The sequence below is a fragment of the Protopterus annectens genome, chromosome 5.part0, assembly GCF_019279795.1.
Source record: "Protopterus annectens isolate FY-2018-M chromosome 5.part0, PAN1.0, whole genome shotgun sequence".
Lineage (NCBI taxonomy): Eukaryota > Metazoa > Chordata > Ceratodontiformes > Protopteridae > Protopterus > Protopterus annectens.
The window spans coordinates 85,261,510-85,277,706 of NC_056735.1; the positions used below are offsets into that span (position 1 = coordinate 85,261,510).

The 16,197-nt window shown below is 38.2% G+C and overlaps 1 protein-coding gene across 1 annotated transcript in view; it reads left to right on the forward strand.

The window, feature by feature from the left end:
• The window catches only part of LOC122802123 (calphotin-like), a 34,794-nt gene extending 20,829 nt beyond the window's left edge, over positions 1 to 13,965 (forward strand). The window contains exon 2 of the mRNA XM_044071805.1: positions 13,527 to 13,965. Coding sequence (XP_043927740.1) covers positions 13,527 to 13,965 — 439 coding nt within the window. The remainder of the gene's footprint in view (positions 1 to 13,526) is intronic.
• Positions 13,966 to 16,197: the final 2,232 nt, after the last annotated feature.

The following is a 16,197-nucleotide window of genomic DNA, read 5'->3' on the forward strand; positions in this document are numbered from 1 at the left end:
TGCCCAACCTCCATGTGTCATACTTTATTATTCACTAATTCCCGCCCTCCTCGTATTATACTTTGTTACTTCATTAATGCCCAACCTCCATAAGTTATACTTTGTTACTTCACTAATGCCCAACCTCCATGTGTTATACTTCATTACTTCACTAATGCCCAGCCTCCATGTGTTATACTTTATTTCACTAATGCTCATCCTCCATGTGTCATACTTCATTACTTCACTAATGCCCAACCTCCATGTGTTATACTTCATTATTCACTAATGCCCAACCTCCATGTGTTATACTTCATTACTTCACTAATGCCCAGCCTCCATGTGTTATACTTCATTACTTCATTAATGCCCAACATCCATGCATTATATTTCATTACCTCACTAATGCCCAACCTCCATGTGTTATACTTCATTGCTTCACTAATGCCCAACCTCCATGTGTTATACTTCATTACCTCACTAATGCCCAACTTCCATAGGTTATACTTTGTTACTTTATTAATGCCCCACCTCCATGGGTTATACTTCATTACTTCACTAATGCCCCACCTCCATGTATTATACTTCATTGCTTCACTAATGCCCAACCTCCATTTATTATACTTCATTACCTCACTAATGCCCAACGTCTATAGGTTATACTTTGTTACTTCCCTAATGCCCCACCTCCATGGGTTATACTTCATTACTTCACAAATCCCCCACTTCCATGTGTTATACTTCACTGCTTCACTAATGCCCAACCTCCATGAGTTATACTTCATTACCTCACTAATGCCCAACTTCCATAGGTTATACTTTGTTACTTCACTAATGTCCCACCTCCATGTGTTATACTTCATTACTTCACTAATGCCCACCCTCGATGTGTTTTACTTCATTACTTCACTAATACTCAACATCCACATGTTATACTTTGTTACTTCACTAATGCCCAATTTCCATGTATTATACTTCATTACTTCACTAATTCCCCACCTCCATGTGTTAAACTTTATTGCCTCACTAATGCCCAACCTCTATGCATTATACTTCATTACCTCACTAATACCCAACCTCCATAGGTATATTGTGTTACTTCACTAATGCCCCACCTCCATGTGTTATACTTCATTACTTCAGTAATGCCCAACTTCCATGCATACTTCATTACCTCACTAATGCCCAACTTCCATATGTTACACTTGGTTACTTCACTAATGCCCAACCTCCATGTGTTGCACTTCATTACTTCACTAATGCCCAGCCTACATGTGTTATACTTTGTTATTTCACTAATGCTCAACCTCCATGTGTTATACTTCATTGCTTCACTAATGCCCAACCTGCACGTGTTATACTTTGTTACTTCACTAATGCCAACTTCCATGCGATATACATTACTTCACTAATGCCTAACCTCGATGTGTTATATTTCATTACTTCACTAATGCCCAACCTTCATGTGTTATAGTTTGTTACTTCACTAATGCCCAACTTCCATGTGTTATACTTCATTACTTCACTAATGCCCAACCTCCATGCATTATACTTCATTACCTCACTAATGCCCAACCTTCATACGTTATACTTTGTCACTTCAGAAATGCCCAACCTCCATGTGTCATGCTTCATTACTTCACTAATGCCCAGCCTCCATGTGTTATACTTTGTTACTACACTAATGCCAACCTCCATGTGTAACACTTCATTACTTCACTAATGCCAACCTCCATGTGTAACACTTCATTACTTCACTAATGCCAACCTCCATGTGCTATGCTATATTATTTCACTAATGCCCAAACTCCATGTGCTATACTTTGTTACATCACTAATGCCCAACTTCCATGTGTAATACTACATTACTTCACTAATGCCCAACCTCCATGAGCTATACTTAGTTACTTTACTAATGCCCAACCTCCATGTGTTATACTTCATTAATTCACTAATGCCCAACCTCCATATGTTATACTTTGTTACTTTACTAATGCCCAACTTCCATGTGTTATACTTCATTACCTCACTAATGCCCAACCTCCATGTGCTATACTTGGGTCTATATTATAACAATAAAACACCATCTCTTTGAACACCTAAACATCGACACCTAATGAGCAAAATCCGAAATGACCGAACAGCCACTGCTGTGAATTTTTTCACAGGGAAAAAATTCACTTGGCCGACCAACAGAAAAACATACTTTCAAACCCTAACCAAGTGGGGGGCTTTGCCCCCACATCCCCATATGTGGGGGGCTGTGCCCCCCACACACACTCTAACTAAATATTCAAACTCCGAGATTGCTCTACATTGGAGAAAAGGGCAAATTCCCATTAACGGCCAAGCAAATTTTTTCCCTGTGAAAAAATTTGTGGAAGTGGCCATTCGTGCTTTTCAGATTTGCTTCCTAGGTATCGATGTTTAGGTGTTTGAAAAGATGGAGTTTTCAGGTACTGATATGACCCGTTATACTTCATTGCTTCACTGATGCCTAATATCCATATGTTATACTTTGTTATTTCACTGATGCTTGACCTCCATGTGTAATACTTCATTACATCACTCATGGCCAACCCCCATGTGCTATTCTGTGTTACTTCACTAATGCCCAACATCCATGTGCTATACTTCACAGCAATGCCTGACCTTCACTTTCTTTACTTCACCTCACCACTTTATTGATGCCTGACCTCCATGTGTTATGTTTCATCACTTTACCAATATCTGATCTACACGTGTTAGATTTTGTTGTTTTACTGATACTCAACAGCCGTGTGTTATATAGTTAATTACTTCACTGTTGCTTAACATCCATGTGTTATACTTTACTATACTTTGTTACTTCACTTATGCTCAACCTCTATGTGTTTAATTCACTACTTACTGATACCCAACCTCCATGTGCTATACTTCATTACTTCACTGACACCCAACAGCCATGTGTTATACTATATTACTTCACTAATGCCTAATGTCCATTGGTTATACTTTGTTACTTCACTAATGCCCAACTTCCATGTGTAGCACTTCATTATTTCACTGACACCCAACCTCCATGTGTTATACTTTGTTAGTTCACTGGCACCCATCCTCCATGTGTTATACTTTGTTAGTTCACTGACGCCCATCCTCCATGTGTTATACTTTGTTACTTCACTAATGCCCAACCCCCATGTGTAACACTTCATTACTTCACTGACACCCAACCTCCATGTGTTATACTTTGTTAGTTCACTGACGCCCATCCTCCATGTGTTATACTTTGTTAGTTCACTGACACCCATCCTCCATGTGTTATACTTTGTTAGTTCACTGACACCCATCCTCCATGTGTTATACTTTGTTAGTTCACTGACGCCCATCCTCCATGTGTTATACTTTGTTAGTTCACTGACACCCAAGCTCCATGTGTTATACTTTGTTAGTTCACTGACGCCCAAGCTCCATGTGTTATACTTTGTTAATTCACTGACGCCCATCCTCCATGTGTTATACTTTGTTAGTTCACTGACGCCCAAGCTCCATGTGTTATACTTTGTTAGTTCACTGACGCCCATCCTCCATGTGTTATACTTTGTTAGTTCACTGACACCCATCCTCCATGTGTTATACTTTGTTAGTTCACTGACGCCCAAGCTCCATGTGTTATACTTTGTTAGTTCACTGACGCCCATCCTCCATGTGTTATACTTTGTTAGTTCACTGACGCCCATCCTCCATGTGTTATACTTTGTTAGTTCACTGACGCCCAGGCTCCATGTGTTATACTTTGTTAGTTCACTGATGCCCAAGCTCCATGTGTTATACTTTGTTAGTTCACTCACATCCATCCTCCATGTGTTATACTTTGTTAGTTCACTGACGCCCAAGCTCCATGTGTTATACTTTGTTAGTTCACTGACGCCCATCCTCCATGTGTTATACTTTGTTAGTTCACTGACGCCCATCCTCCATGTGTTATACTTTCTTAGTTCACTGACGCCCAAGCTCCATGTGTTATACTTTTAGTTCACTGACGCCCATCCTCCATGTGTTATACTTTGTTAGTTCACTGACGCCCATCCTCCATCTGTTATACTTTATCTGTTGGTGCACATGATGTACATCAGTGGACATTGCATGGCTGATGTCTTGTATGGTCAAAGAAAGTCATTCTCCCAACAAATACTATGTGTCAAAGTAATGGCAATATTTTGTACCTACATTACAATGGGCCTTTCCCTTGGGATGGGGTTACTGTGGTGCTGCGTATAATAGTAAAACAAATGAGAAACAAAAGAAATAAACCAAAAATGAGTGGTAGAGAAAGGAAAGTGACAAAGAAGGTGGGGGAAGAGAAGTCCAAATGCAATGAGAGTTGCATTATAACTGCTATTGAACTGATATTGAAACAGTTAAAGAGAATACACTTTCCAAAGCATTAAATAACCATGGAGATCAGAAGCCATATAGCTAGACAGGTGTGTGTGTGCGTGTTTTGTGTGTGTGTGTGTGTGTGTGTGTGTGTGTGTGTGTGTGTGTGTGTGTGTGTGTGTGTGTGTGTGTGTGTGTGTGTGTGTGTGTGTGTGTATAGATATATCTATCTATCTCTCTGTCTGTCTATCTATCTATCTATCTATCTATCTATCTATCTACCTACCTATCTATATCTAGATAGAGCTATGAATAGTAAACTGAAAATACAGGTACTGTATTTTTATGGTTGTAATAGCAGATTAAGTTGTGATATCTGGCAGTCCTCTATCCCTATTTATACTGATGTGAATGTGTGCTATACAGCACCTTCGTATGTACAGGGGAGACCAAAAACAAAAGCCAGCCTGATGTGCAGTATTACAAATAGAAAATCAAAAGATACATGGCTGGGACTATTTAACAAGACAAATGTGTGCCTATGGTTGCTATAAACAATGCTGTGTACAAAGTAAACATGATGCTCAAACATACATATTTCAAACACAGATGTCAGCCACAGGACAGCCATTCCTACAGTAAGTTGTGAAATGTCCAGCAAACTAACAGTGGTGGACACTGTACTGCTGCACTGATACTACTGGCCAGAAAAATATACAACAAATGTTTTTCATGATCTTAACATGATGGGAGGGAGGGGAGGTGGAACTGAACCCATTAACATCTTCTTCAGTGTGAGAACAAAGACATGTAGTATGTAGATCCACTAGTCCACTTATACAGAAGGAGACATCTGGATATGGAAATGTTCGCAAAACAAAAATAAGAAAACAAAGAGGAAAAGTAGAAAAGAGGACTAGTGATGGAGAAGTTAAAGAAACAGAAAGTGAGGTTATGGATTACCTGTGAAGTGAAGGATTTAGTGTAGAAAATTTAACTCAGATAACATCACAACAGGATAGAGCAATGGGCACTGAAATTAAGGAGAAACCAGTGGAGCAGGAAGCATCTAATCAGTTGACATATGAAGATAATTTGGGGCCTCCACAGGAAACCAGTACAAAGGTTCAGTTGGAGCTATACATCAAGGGAAAGAACAGGAAACTGTGGCAACTCCGACACAGTCAATATCATGGAGTGATAGGCCAGTGAGTTCCCATATGAAAGAGCAATGGATGACACAGAGTGAAGCTGAAGAGAACGTGGCACAAGAAGAAGTTCTGGAACTTTCTATAGAATGTCTGCAGGAAATGGTGAACAAAGAATGTGCTCTCAGTTTAGAAGAAAATGATCTAAGAGAAGAGTTGCTTGATTTAATAGAGACGGATAGGCATATTAAGATCAATGAAAGAAATAGATTGCTGAATATCAATAAAACCCCAAAAGTCAGACATTTGATAAAACAAATGAACACAGTAATTAGAACTGTCAATAGCGATTCATGCGACATAACAGAAGTAAATAGGATACATTACTGTGCAGCCAAATTAATAACAGATAAAGTCCTACCACGAGATCACAGGGTAGTAAGGGAAAGGACGTGGAAAAATCGAATGCCATCATGGAGCTGTCGAATAAAGAAAACTATAAGGCAATTAAAACAAAAAGTGTCACTGTTAGAAGAGTATAAAAGAGGGAACAGATCAACAAAAATACTCAGAAAGATAGATGTGATGAAAGCAATGCTTAGTATTATAACAGAACAGGATTTATCATGCACTATTGCAAATAATAAACTAAAAATATCAGCACAGGCAGAAAAACTTAGAAGATACACAGATAAATATAAAAGAAAACTATAAAATAAGCAATTTATTGATGATCAGAAAAATTTTATAGAGAATTGGGAAACAAGGTAAAAGGAATTGTAAGACCACCAAAAAGGAAGAAATAGATACCTTTTGGAGAAGTATCTATGAAGATCCTGTAGAATATAACAAAGATGCTAAATGGATAGAAGTAAAAGAAAGAATAATAAGTTCAAATGTACAGGATATGAAATGGGATGAAGTAACAGCCAAAGAGATTGAACTAAAGTTAATAAAAGCCTCTAATTACAAAATCCCAGGCCCAGATGCAGTACCTAACTTCTGGCTAAAAGTATTAACATCTTTACATGAAGATGATTTGATCATCACATTGCCACTGTGGTCAGAAAGCCCTTCTATGTGGCACATCTCATTACTAAGGGTTTTGCATCCAGGAAGAAAGAGGTCATTGTCTCCCTCTACTCTTCCCTCATTGGGCAATCATCGAGTACAATGCCCCATTTGGCATGTACCTCACTAGACACCTGCAACAACTGGAGAGGCCACAAAAGTACCTCAGAAAGAGGATCCTAGGCCTTAAACACTTGTCCTATATGGACAGACTCAAAAAACTCCAACTATTCTCTGTGTCATATTGCCTACTTAGAGGCAATCTCTGCTTGACGTACAAAGCCATGTCTGACCCAGTTCTGATAGAAATGCTACATCTAAAGAAATCCCAGTCCCTCCGTACCACACGCTCCAGAAACCTCAATCTCATTACCACAATTAACAGAACATGCTGGAGGGACAGGTTCATAACCCAGAGACTGGCCATGCTATGGAACAGACTTCCCATACATGTCAAGCAGAGCACCTCACTGACCCTCTTCAAGAGAAATCTTGATGACTGGATGGGAAACAGAAAATTAACCCCAGGAATAACACCAGTGGCTCTACTCAACAGAGGCACTGGGAACTAAGGTCGGGTGGCACTATGCCAGTGTAATCCTATGGCTAGGCTTGTAAAAGTCCCAGGTCCATTAACATAGTACACACCTATGAACCTATGAACCTATAAGATTTAGCCATGAGTAAGAACTATTTATATGCATACCCCGAACAGACACCAACCTGACTAATAACAGGAAAAACAATGCTCCTACTTAAGAGTGAACGTGCAAGCTACCCTAAAAACTATAGACCAGTAACTTGCCTTCTGACGACATATAAACTATACACCGGAATTGATGCCAACAGAGTCTATAGTCATTTAGAAGAAAACTCAATTATGGCAATAGAACAAAAGGGTAATAAAAGAAAGTCATCTGGAATAAAGGATCATTTGTTGTTAAATAAAATCATAGTGGAGAACTGGAAAAAAGGGAAGAATCTAAGTATAGCATGGATAGACTACAAAAAAGCATTTGACAGTATCCCACATTCATGGATAAAAGAGTGCTTATAAATGTATAAAATACATCCTACACTGATAAACTACATCACAGAGACCGTGAAACAGTGGCAAACCACTTTGCAGTTAAGCCATGATAAAGGACATTATTATTCCAGGGATAAAAATCCAGAAGGAGATATTCCAGGGTGATTCTCTGTCACCACTGCTCTTTTGCCTTGCCCTTAACCCATTAAGCTGTCTACTTAACAGATTAGGTCATGGCTATAACTTGGCTCCCAGAATGCAACAAAATGTAAACACTTCTCATCTTCTCTGTGTCGATCATTTAAGACTGTATAGCTCAACAGATGAGGAACTAAAAGCACAACTGCAAGTAGTCACAACTTTTTCAGATGATATAAGATTGTCATTTGGTCTTGATAAATGTGCAAAAGCAACCTTTAAAGCAGGAAAACTGCAGCACCAAGAAAACATCAGTTTGGGACAATAATATGATATAAAAGAACTTGAGCAAGAGAGTGTATAAATATCCGGGAAATGACGAAGAGTCAATAAAACATGAACAAATGCAAATAAAATTCAGTAAGAAATATTTAAATTAATCCTGAAAATAGCGTTGACATCTAGGAACAAAGTTCAAGCTATAAACCAATTTGCTCTTCCTGTCCTAACTTACAGTTTTTGAGTGACTGACTGGCCCCAAAAGGTGTTGGATAGATTAGAAAGTAAAACAAGAATACTGCTTCATGCTCATCAAATGATTTATAAAAATCAGTCCAAGATTATATATTCCTTGTTCCGAAGGAGGCATGGGCCTCCTTGAAACTGATTACATTTATAGATCTGCAATCATGAGACTACATACATATCTGCTGACTTCACAAGATCCAAACACAGAGAAAATTTTGAAACATGAGAATAAATCTAAGATGACTTCCCTGCTTAGTGTAGCAGAAGCATATAAATAATAAATAGTCACTCCCAAACTTATACAGTAGGGACACTATCCGATGATTTAAGTGACCATGCACTCACTTATCTAATCAGACATAAAACTACCTCCACTAACCTAACCAACTAGAAAATGGTCAGATCAAATAAAAACTTTAACCCTGAAAGCTTCCTTACAGAACTAAATGCATGCAACTGGTCTCCTCATAAACAACTGCCACTGGATGAACCTGTAACTTACTTCAATTCCAGATTCCTTTCTATCCTAGACTCTCACGCTCCCTTAAGATCTATTAGAATTAAATCAAAACCTCCCCCTTGGCTCTCAAAAGATACAAGGGATAAAATTCTCCTGAAAAAAAAACTCTGAACCAAATTTCGTAGCACAAAAGATCCCTCTGACCATCTTAACTTTAGACAAATAAGAAACTTCACTAAAAATGCTGTACTACTGGATAAAAGAAACTACTACTGCCATTTACAACAAGCTAACCAACATAATCCGCAAAAGTTAAACTACTACTGCCATTTACAGCAAAACAACATAATCCGCAAAAGTGAAACTATCACTGTCATTTACAACAAACCAAACAACACCATCTGCAAAAGTGAAACTACTACTGCCATCTACAAGCTAACCAACAAAACCCACAAAAGTGAAACTACTACTGCCATTTACAGCAAACCAACCAACATAATCCGCAAAAGTGAAACTACTACTGCCATCTACAACAAGCTAACCAACATAATCCACAAAAGTGAAACTACTACTGCCATTTACAGCAAACCAACCAACATAATCCGCAAAAGTGAAACTACTACTGCCATATACAACAAACCAACCAACATAATCTGCAAAAGTGAAACTACTACTGCCATTTACAACAAACCAATCAACATAACCCACAAAAGTGAAACTACTACTGCCATTTACAGCAAACCAAACCAACCAACATAATCCGCAAAAGTGAAACTACTACTGCCATCTACAGCAAACTAACCAACAAAACCCACAAAAGTGAAACTACTACTGCCATTTACAACAAGCTAACCAACAAAACCCACAAAAGTGAAACTACTACTGCCATCTACAACAAGCTAACCAACATAATCCACAAAAGTGAAACTACTACTGCCATTTACAGCAAACTAACCAACATAATCTGCAAAAGTGAAACTACTACTGCCATATACAACAAGCTAACCAACAAAACCCACAAAAGTGAAACTACTACTGCCATCTACAACAAGCTAACCAACAAAACCCACAAAAGTGAAACTACTACTGCCATCTACAACAAGCTAACCAACAAAACCCACAAAAGTGAAACTACTACTGCCATTTACAGCAAACCAACCAACATAATCCGCAAAAGTGAAACTACTACTGCCATTTACAGCAAACCAACCAACATAATCCGCAAAAGTGAAACTACTACTGCCATTTACAGCAAACTAACCAACATAATCCACAAAAGTGAAACTACTACTGCCATTTACAGCAAACTAACCAACATAATCCACAAAAGTGAAACGACTACTGCCATTTACAGCAAACCAACCAACATAATCCGCAAAAGTGAAACGACTACTGCCATTTACAGCAAACCAACCAACATAATCCGCAAAAGTGAAACTACTACTGCCATATACAACAAACCAACCAACATAATCTGCAAAAGTTAAACTACTACTGCCATTTACAGCAAACCAACATAATCCGCAAAAGTGAAACTATCACTGTCATTTACAACAAACCAAACAACATCATCTGCAAAAGTGAAACTACTACTGCCATCTACAAGCTAACCAACAAAACCCACAAAAGTGAAACTACTACTGCCATTTACAGCAAACCAACCAACATAATCCGCAAAAGTGAAACTACTACTGCTATTTACAGCAAAGCAACCAACATAATCCGCAAAAGTGAAACGACTACTGCCATTTACAGCAAACTAACCAACATAATCCGCAAAAGTGAAACTACTACTGCCATTTACAGCAAACTAACCAACATAATCCGCAAAAGTGAAATGACTACTGCCATTTACAACAAACCAACCAACATAATCCACAAAAGTGAAACTACTACTGCTATTTACAGCAAACTAACCAACATAATCCGCAAAAGTGAAACTACTACTGCCATCTACAACAAGCTAACCAACATAATCCACAAAAGTGAAACTACTACTGCCATTTACAGCAAACCAACCAACATAATCCGCAAAAGTGAAACTACTACTGCCATTTACAGCAAACCAGCCAACATAATCCGCAAAAGTGAAACTACTACTGCCATATACAACAAGCTAACCAACAAAACCCACAAAAGTGAAACTACTACTGCCATTTACAGCAAACTAACCAACATAATCCGCAAAAGTGAAACTACTACTGCCATTTACAGCAAACCAACCAACATAATCCGCAAAAGTGAAACTACTACTGCCATTTACAGCAAACTAACCAACATAATCCACAAAAGTGAAACGACTACTGCCATTTACAGCAAACCAACCAACAAAACCCACAAAAGTGGAACTACTACTGCCATATACAACAAGCTAACCAACATAATCCGCAAAAGTGAAACTACTACTGCCATTTACAACAAGCTAACCAACAAAACCCACAAAAGTGAAACTACTACTGCCATCTACAACAAGCTAACCAACAAAACCCACAAAAGTGAAACTACTACTGCCATTTACAGCAAACCAAACAACAAAACCCACAAAAGTGAAACTACTACTGCCATTTACAGCAAACCAACCAACATAATCCGCAAAAGTGAAACAACTACTGCCATTTACAGCAAACCAACCAACATAATCCGCAAAAGTGAAACTACTACTGCCATATACAACAAACCAACCAACATAATCTGCAAAAGTTAAACTACTACTGCCATTTACAGCAAACCAACATAATCCGCAAAAGTGAAACTATCACTGTCATTTACAGCAAACCAAACAACATCATCTGCAAAAGTGAAACTACTACTGCCATCTACAAGCTAACCAACAAAACCCACAAAAGTGAAACTACTACTGCCATTTACAGCAAACCAACCAACATAATCCGCAAAAGTGAAACTACTACTGCTATTTACAGCAAACCAACCAACATAATCCGCAAAAGTGAAACGACTACTGACATTTACAGCAAACTAACCAACATAATCCGCAAAAGTGAAACTACTACTGCCATTTACAGCAAACTAACCAACATAATCCGCAAAAGTGAAATGACTACTGCCATTTACAACAAACCAACCAACATAATCCACAAAAGTGAAACTACTACTGCTATTTACAGCAAACCAACCAACATAATCCGCAAAAGTGAAACTACTACTGCCATTTACAGCAAACTAACCAACATAATCCGCAAAAGTGAAACTACTACTGCCATTTACAGCAAACCAACCAACAAAACCCACAAAAGTGAAACTACTACTGCCATTTACAACAAGCTAACCAACATAATCCGCAAAAGTGAAACTACTACTGCCATTTACAACAAGCTAACCAACAAAACCCACAAAAGTGAAACTACTACTGCCATCTACAACAAGCTAACCAACAAAACCCACAAAAGTGAAACTACTACTGCCATCTACAACAAACCAAACAACAAAACCCACAAAAGTGAAACTACTACTGCCATTTACAGCAAACCAACCAATAAAACCCACAAAAGTGAAACTACTACTGCCATTTACAGCAAACCAACCAACATAATCCGCAAAAGTGAAACGACTACTGCCATTTACAGCAAACCAACCAACAAAACCCACAAAAGTGAAACTACTACTGCCATATACAACAAGCTAACCAACATAATCCGCAAAAGTGAAACTACTACTGCCATCTACAACAAGCTTACCAACAAAACCCACAAAAGTGAAACTACTACTGCCATCTACAACAAGCTAACCAGCAAAACCCATAAAAGTGAAACTACTACTGCCATCTACAGCAAACCAAACAACAAAACCCACAAAAGTGAAACTACTACTGCCATTTACAACAAACCAACCAACAAAACCCACAAAAGTGAAACTACTACTGCCATTTACAGCAAACCAACCAACATAATTCGCAAAAGTGAAACTACTACTGCCATATACAACAAGCTAACCAACATAATCCGCAAAAGTGAAACTACTACTGCCATCTACAACAAGCTTACCAACAAAACCCACAAAAGTGAAACTACTACTGCCATCTACAACAATTTAACCAACAAAACCCACAAAAGTGAAACTACTACTGCCATCTACAACAATCTAACCAACAAAACCCACAAAAGTGAAACTACTACTGCCATCTACAACAAACCAACCAACATAATTCGCAAAAGTGAAACTACTACTGCTATTTACAACAAGCCAACCAACATAATCCGCAAAAGTGAAACTACTACTGCCATTTACAAAAAACCAACCAACATAATCTGCAAAAGTGAAACTACTACTGCCATTTACAACAAGCTAACCAACAAAACCCACAAAAGTGAAACTACTACTGCCATCTACAACAAGCTAACCAACAAAACCCACAAAAGTGAAACTACTACTGCCATTTACAGCAAACCAACCAACAAAACCCACAAAAGTGAAACTACTACTGCCATTTACAGCAAACCAACCAACATAATCCGCAAAAGTGAAACTACTACTGCCATTTACAGCAAACCAACCAACAAAACCCACAAAAGTGAAACTACTACTGCCATTTACAGCAAACCAACCAACAAAACCCACAAAAGTGAAACTACTACTGCCATTTACAACAAGCCAAACCAACCAACATAATCTGCAAAAGTGAAACTACTACTGCCATTTACAGCAAACCAACCAACAAAACCCACAAAAGTGAAACTACTACTGCCATTTACAACAAGCTAACCAACAAAACCCACAAAAGTGAAACTACTACTGCCATCTACAACAAGCTAACCAACATAATCCACGAAAGTGAAACTACTACTGCCATTTACAGCAAACTAACCAACATAATCCGCAAAAGTGAAACTACTACTGCCATATACAATAAGCTAACCAACAAAACCCACAAAAGTGAAACTACTACTGCCATTTACAGCAAACTAACCAACATAATCCGCAAAAGTGAAACTACTACTGCCATTTACAGCAAACCAACCAACATAATCCGCAAAAGTGAAACTACTACTGCCATTTACAGCAAACTAACCAACATAATCCACAAAAGTGAAACGACTACTGCCATTTACAGCAAACTAACCAACATAATCCACAAAAGTGAAACGACTACTGCCATTTACAGCAAACCAACCAAAATAATCCGCAAAAGTGAAACGACTACTGCCATTTACAGCAAACCAACCAACATAATCCGCAAAAGTGAAACTACTACTGCCATATACAACAAACCAACCAACATAATCTGCAAAAGTTAAACTACTACTGCCATTTACAGCAAACCAACATAATCCGCAAAAGTGAAACTATAACTGTCATTTACAACAAACCAAACAACATCATCTGCAAAAGTGAAACTACTACTGCCATCTACAAGCTAACCAACAAAACCCACAAAAGTGAAACTACTACTGCCATTTACAGCAAACCAACCAACATAATCCGCAAAAGTGAAACTACTACTGCTATTTACAGCAAACCAACCAACATAATCCGCAAAAGTGAAACGACTACTGCCATTTACAGCAAACTAACCAACATAATCCGCAAAAGTGAAACTACTACTGCCATTTACAGCAAACTAACCAACATGATCCGCAAAAGTGAAATGACTACTGCCATTTACAACAAACCAACCAACATAATCCACAAAAGTGAAACTACTACTGCTATTTACAGCAAACTAACCAACATAATCCGCAAAAGTGAAACTACTACTGCCATCTACAACAAGCTAACCAACATAATCCACAAAAGTGAAACTACTACTGCCATTTACAGCAAACCAACCAACATAATCCGCAAAAGTGAAACTACTACTGCCATTTACAGCAAACCAGCCAACATAATCCGCAAAAGTGAAACTACTACTGCCATATACAACAAGCTAACCAACAAAACCCACAAAAGTGAAATTACTACTGCCATTTACAGCAAACTAACCAACATAATCCGCAAAAGTGAAACTACTACTGCCATTTACAGCAAACCAACCAACATAATCCGCAAAAGTGAAACTACTACTGCCATTTACAGCAAACTAACCAACATAATCCACAAAAGTGAAACTACTACTGCCATTTACAGCAAACCAACCAACAAAACCCACAAAAGTGAAACTACTACTGCCATTTACAACAAGCTAACCAACATAATCCGCAAAAGTGAAACTACTACTGCCATTTACAACAAGCTAACCAACAAAACCCACAAAAGTGAAACTACTACTGCCATCTACAACAAGCTAACCAACAAAACCCACAAAAGTGAAACTACTACTGCCATCTACAACAAACCAAACAACAAAACCCACAAAAGTGAAACTACTACTGCCATTTACAGCAAACCAACCAACATAATCCGCAAAAGTGAAACTACTACTGCCATTTACAGCAAACCAACCAACATAATCCGCAAAAGTGAAACTACTACTGCCATATACAACAAACCAACCAACATAATCTGCAAAAGTTAAACTACTACTGCCATTTACAGCAAACCAACATAATCCGCAAAAGTGAAACTATCACTGTCATTTACAACAAACCAAACAACATCATCTGCAAAAGTGAAACTACTACTGCCATCTACAAGCTAACCAAAACCCACAAAAGTGAAACTACTACTGCCATTTACAGCAAACCAACCAACATAATCCGCAAAAGTGAAACTACTACTGCTATTTACAGCAAACCAACCAACATAATCCGAAAAGTGAAACGACTACTGCCATTTACAGCAAACTAACCAACATAATCCGCAAAAGTGAAACTACTACTGCCATTTACAGCAAACTAACCAACATAATCCGCAAAAGTGAAATGACTACTGCCATTTACAACAAACCAACCAACATAATCCACAAAAGTGAAACTACTACTGCTATTTACAGCAAACCAACCAACATAATCCGCAAAAGTGAAACTACTACTGCCATTTACAGCAAACTAACCAACATAATCCGCAAAAGTGAAACGACTACTGCCATTTACAGCAAACCAACCAACAAAACCCACAAAAGTGAAACTACTACTGCCATATACAACAAGCTAACCAACATAATCCGCAAAAGTGAAACTACTACTGCCATTTACAACAAGCTAACCAACAAAACCCACAAAAGTGAAACTACTACTGCCATCTACAACAAGCTAACCAACAAAACCCACAAAAGTGAAACTACTACTGCCATTTACAGCAAACCAACCAACAAAACCCACAAAAGTGAAACTACTACTGCCATTTACAGCAAACCAACCAACAAAACCCACAAAAGTGAAACTACTACTGCCATTTACAGCAAACCAACCAACATAATCTGCAAAAGTGAAACTACTGCCATTTACAGCAAACCAACCAACAAAACCCACAAAAGTGAAACTACTACTGCCATATACAACAAGCTAACCAACATAATCCGCAAAAGTGAAACTACTACTGCCATCTACAACAAGCTTACCAACAAAACCCACAAAAGTGAAACTACTACT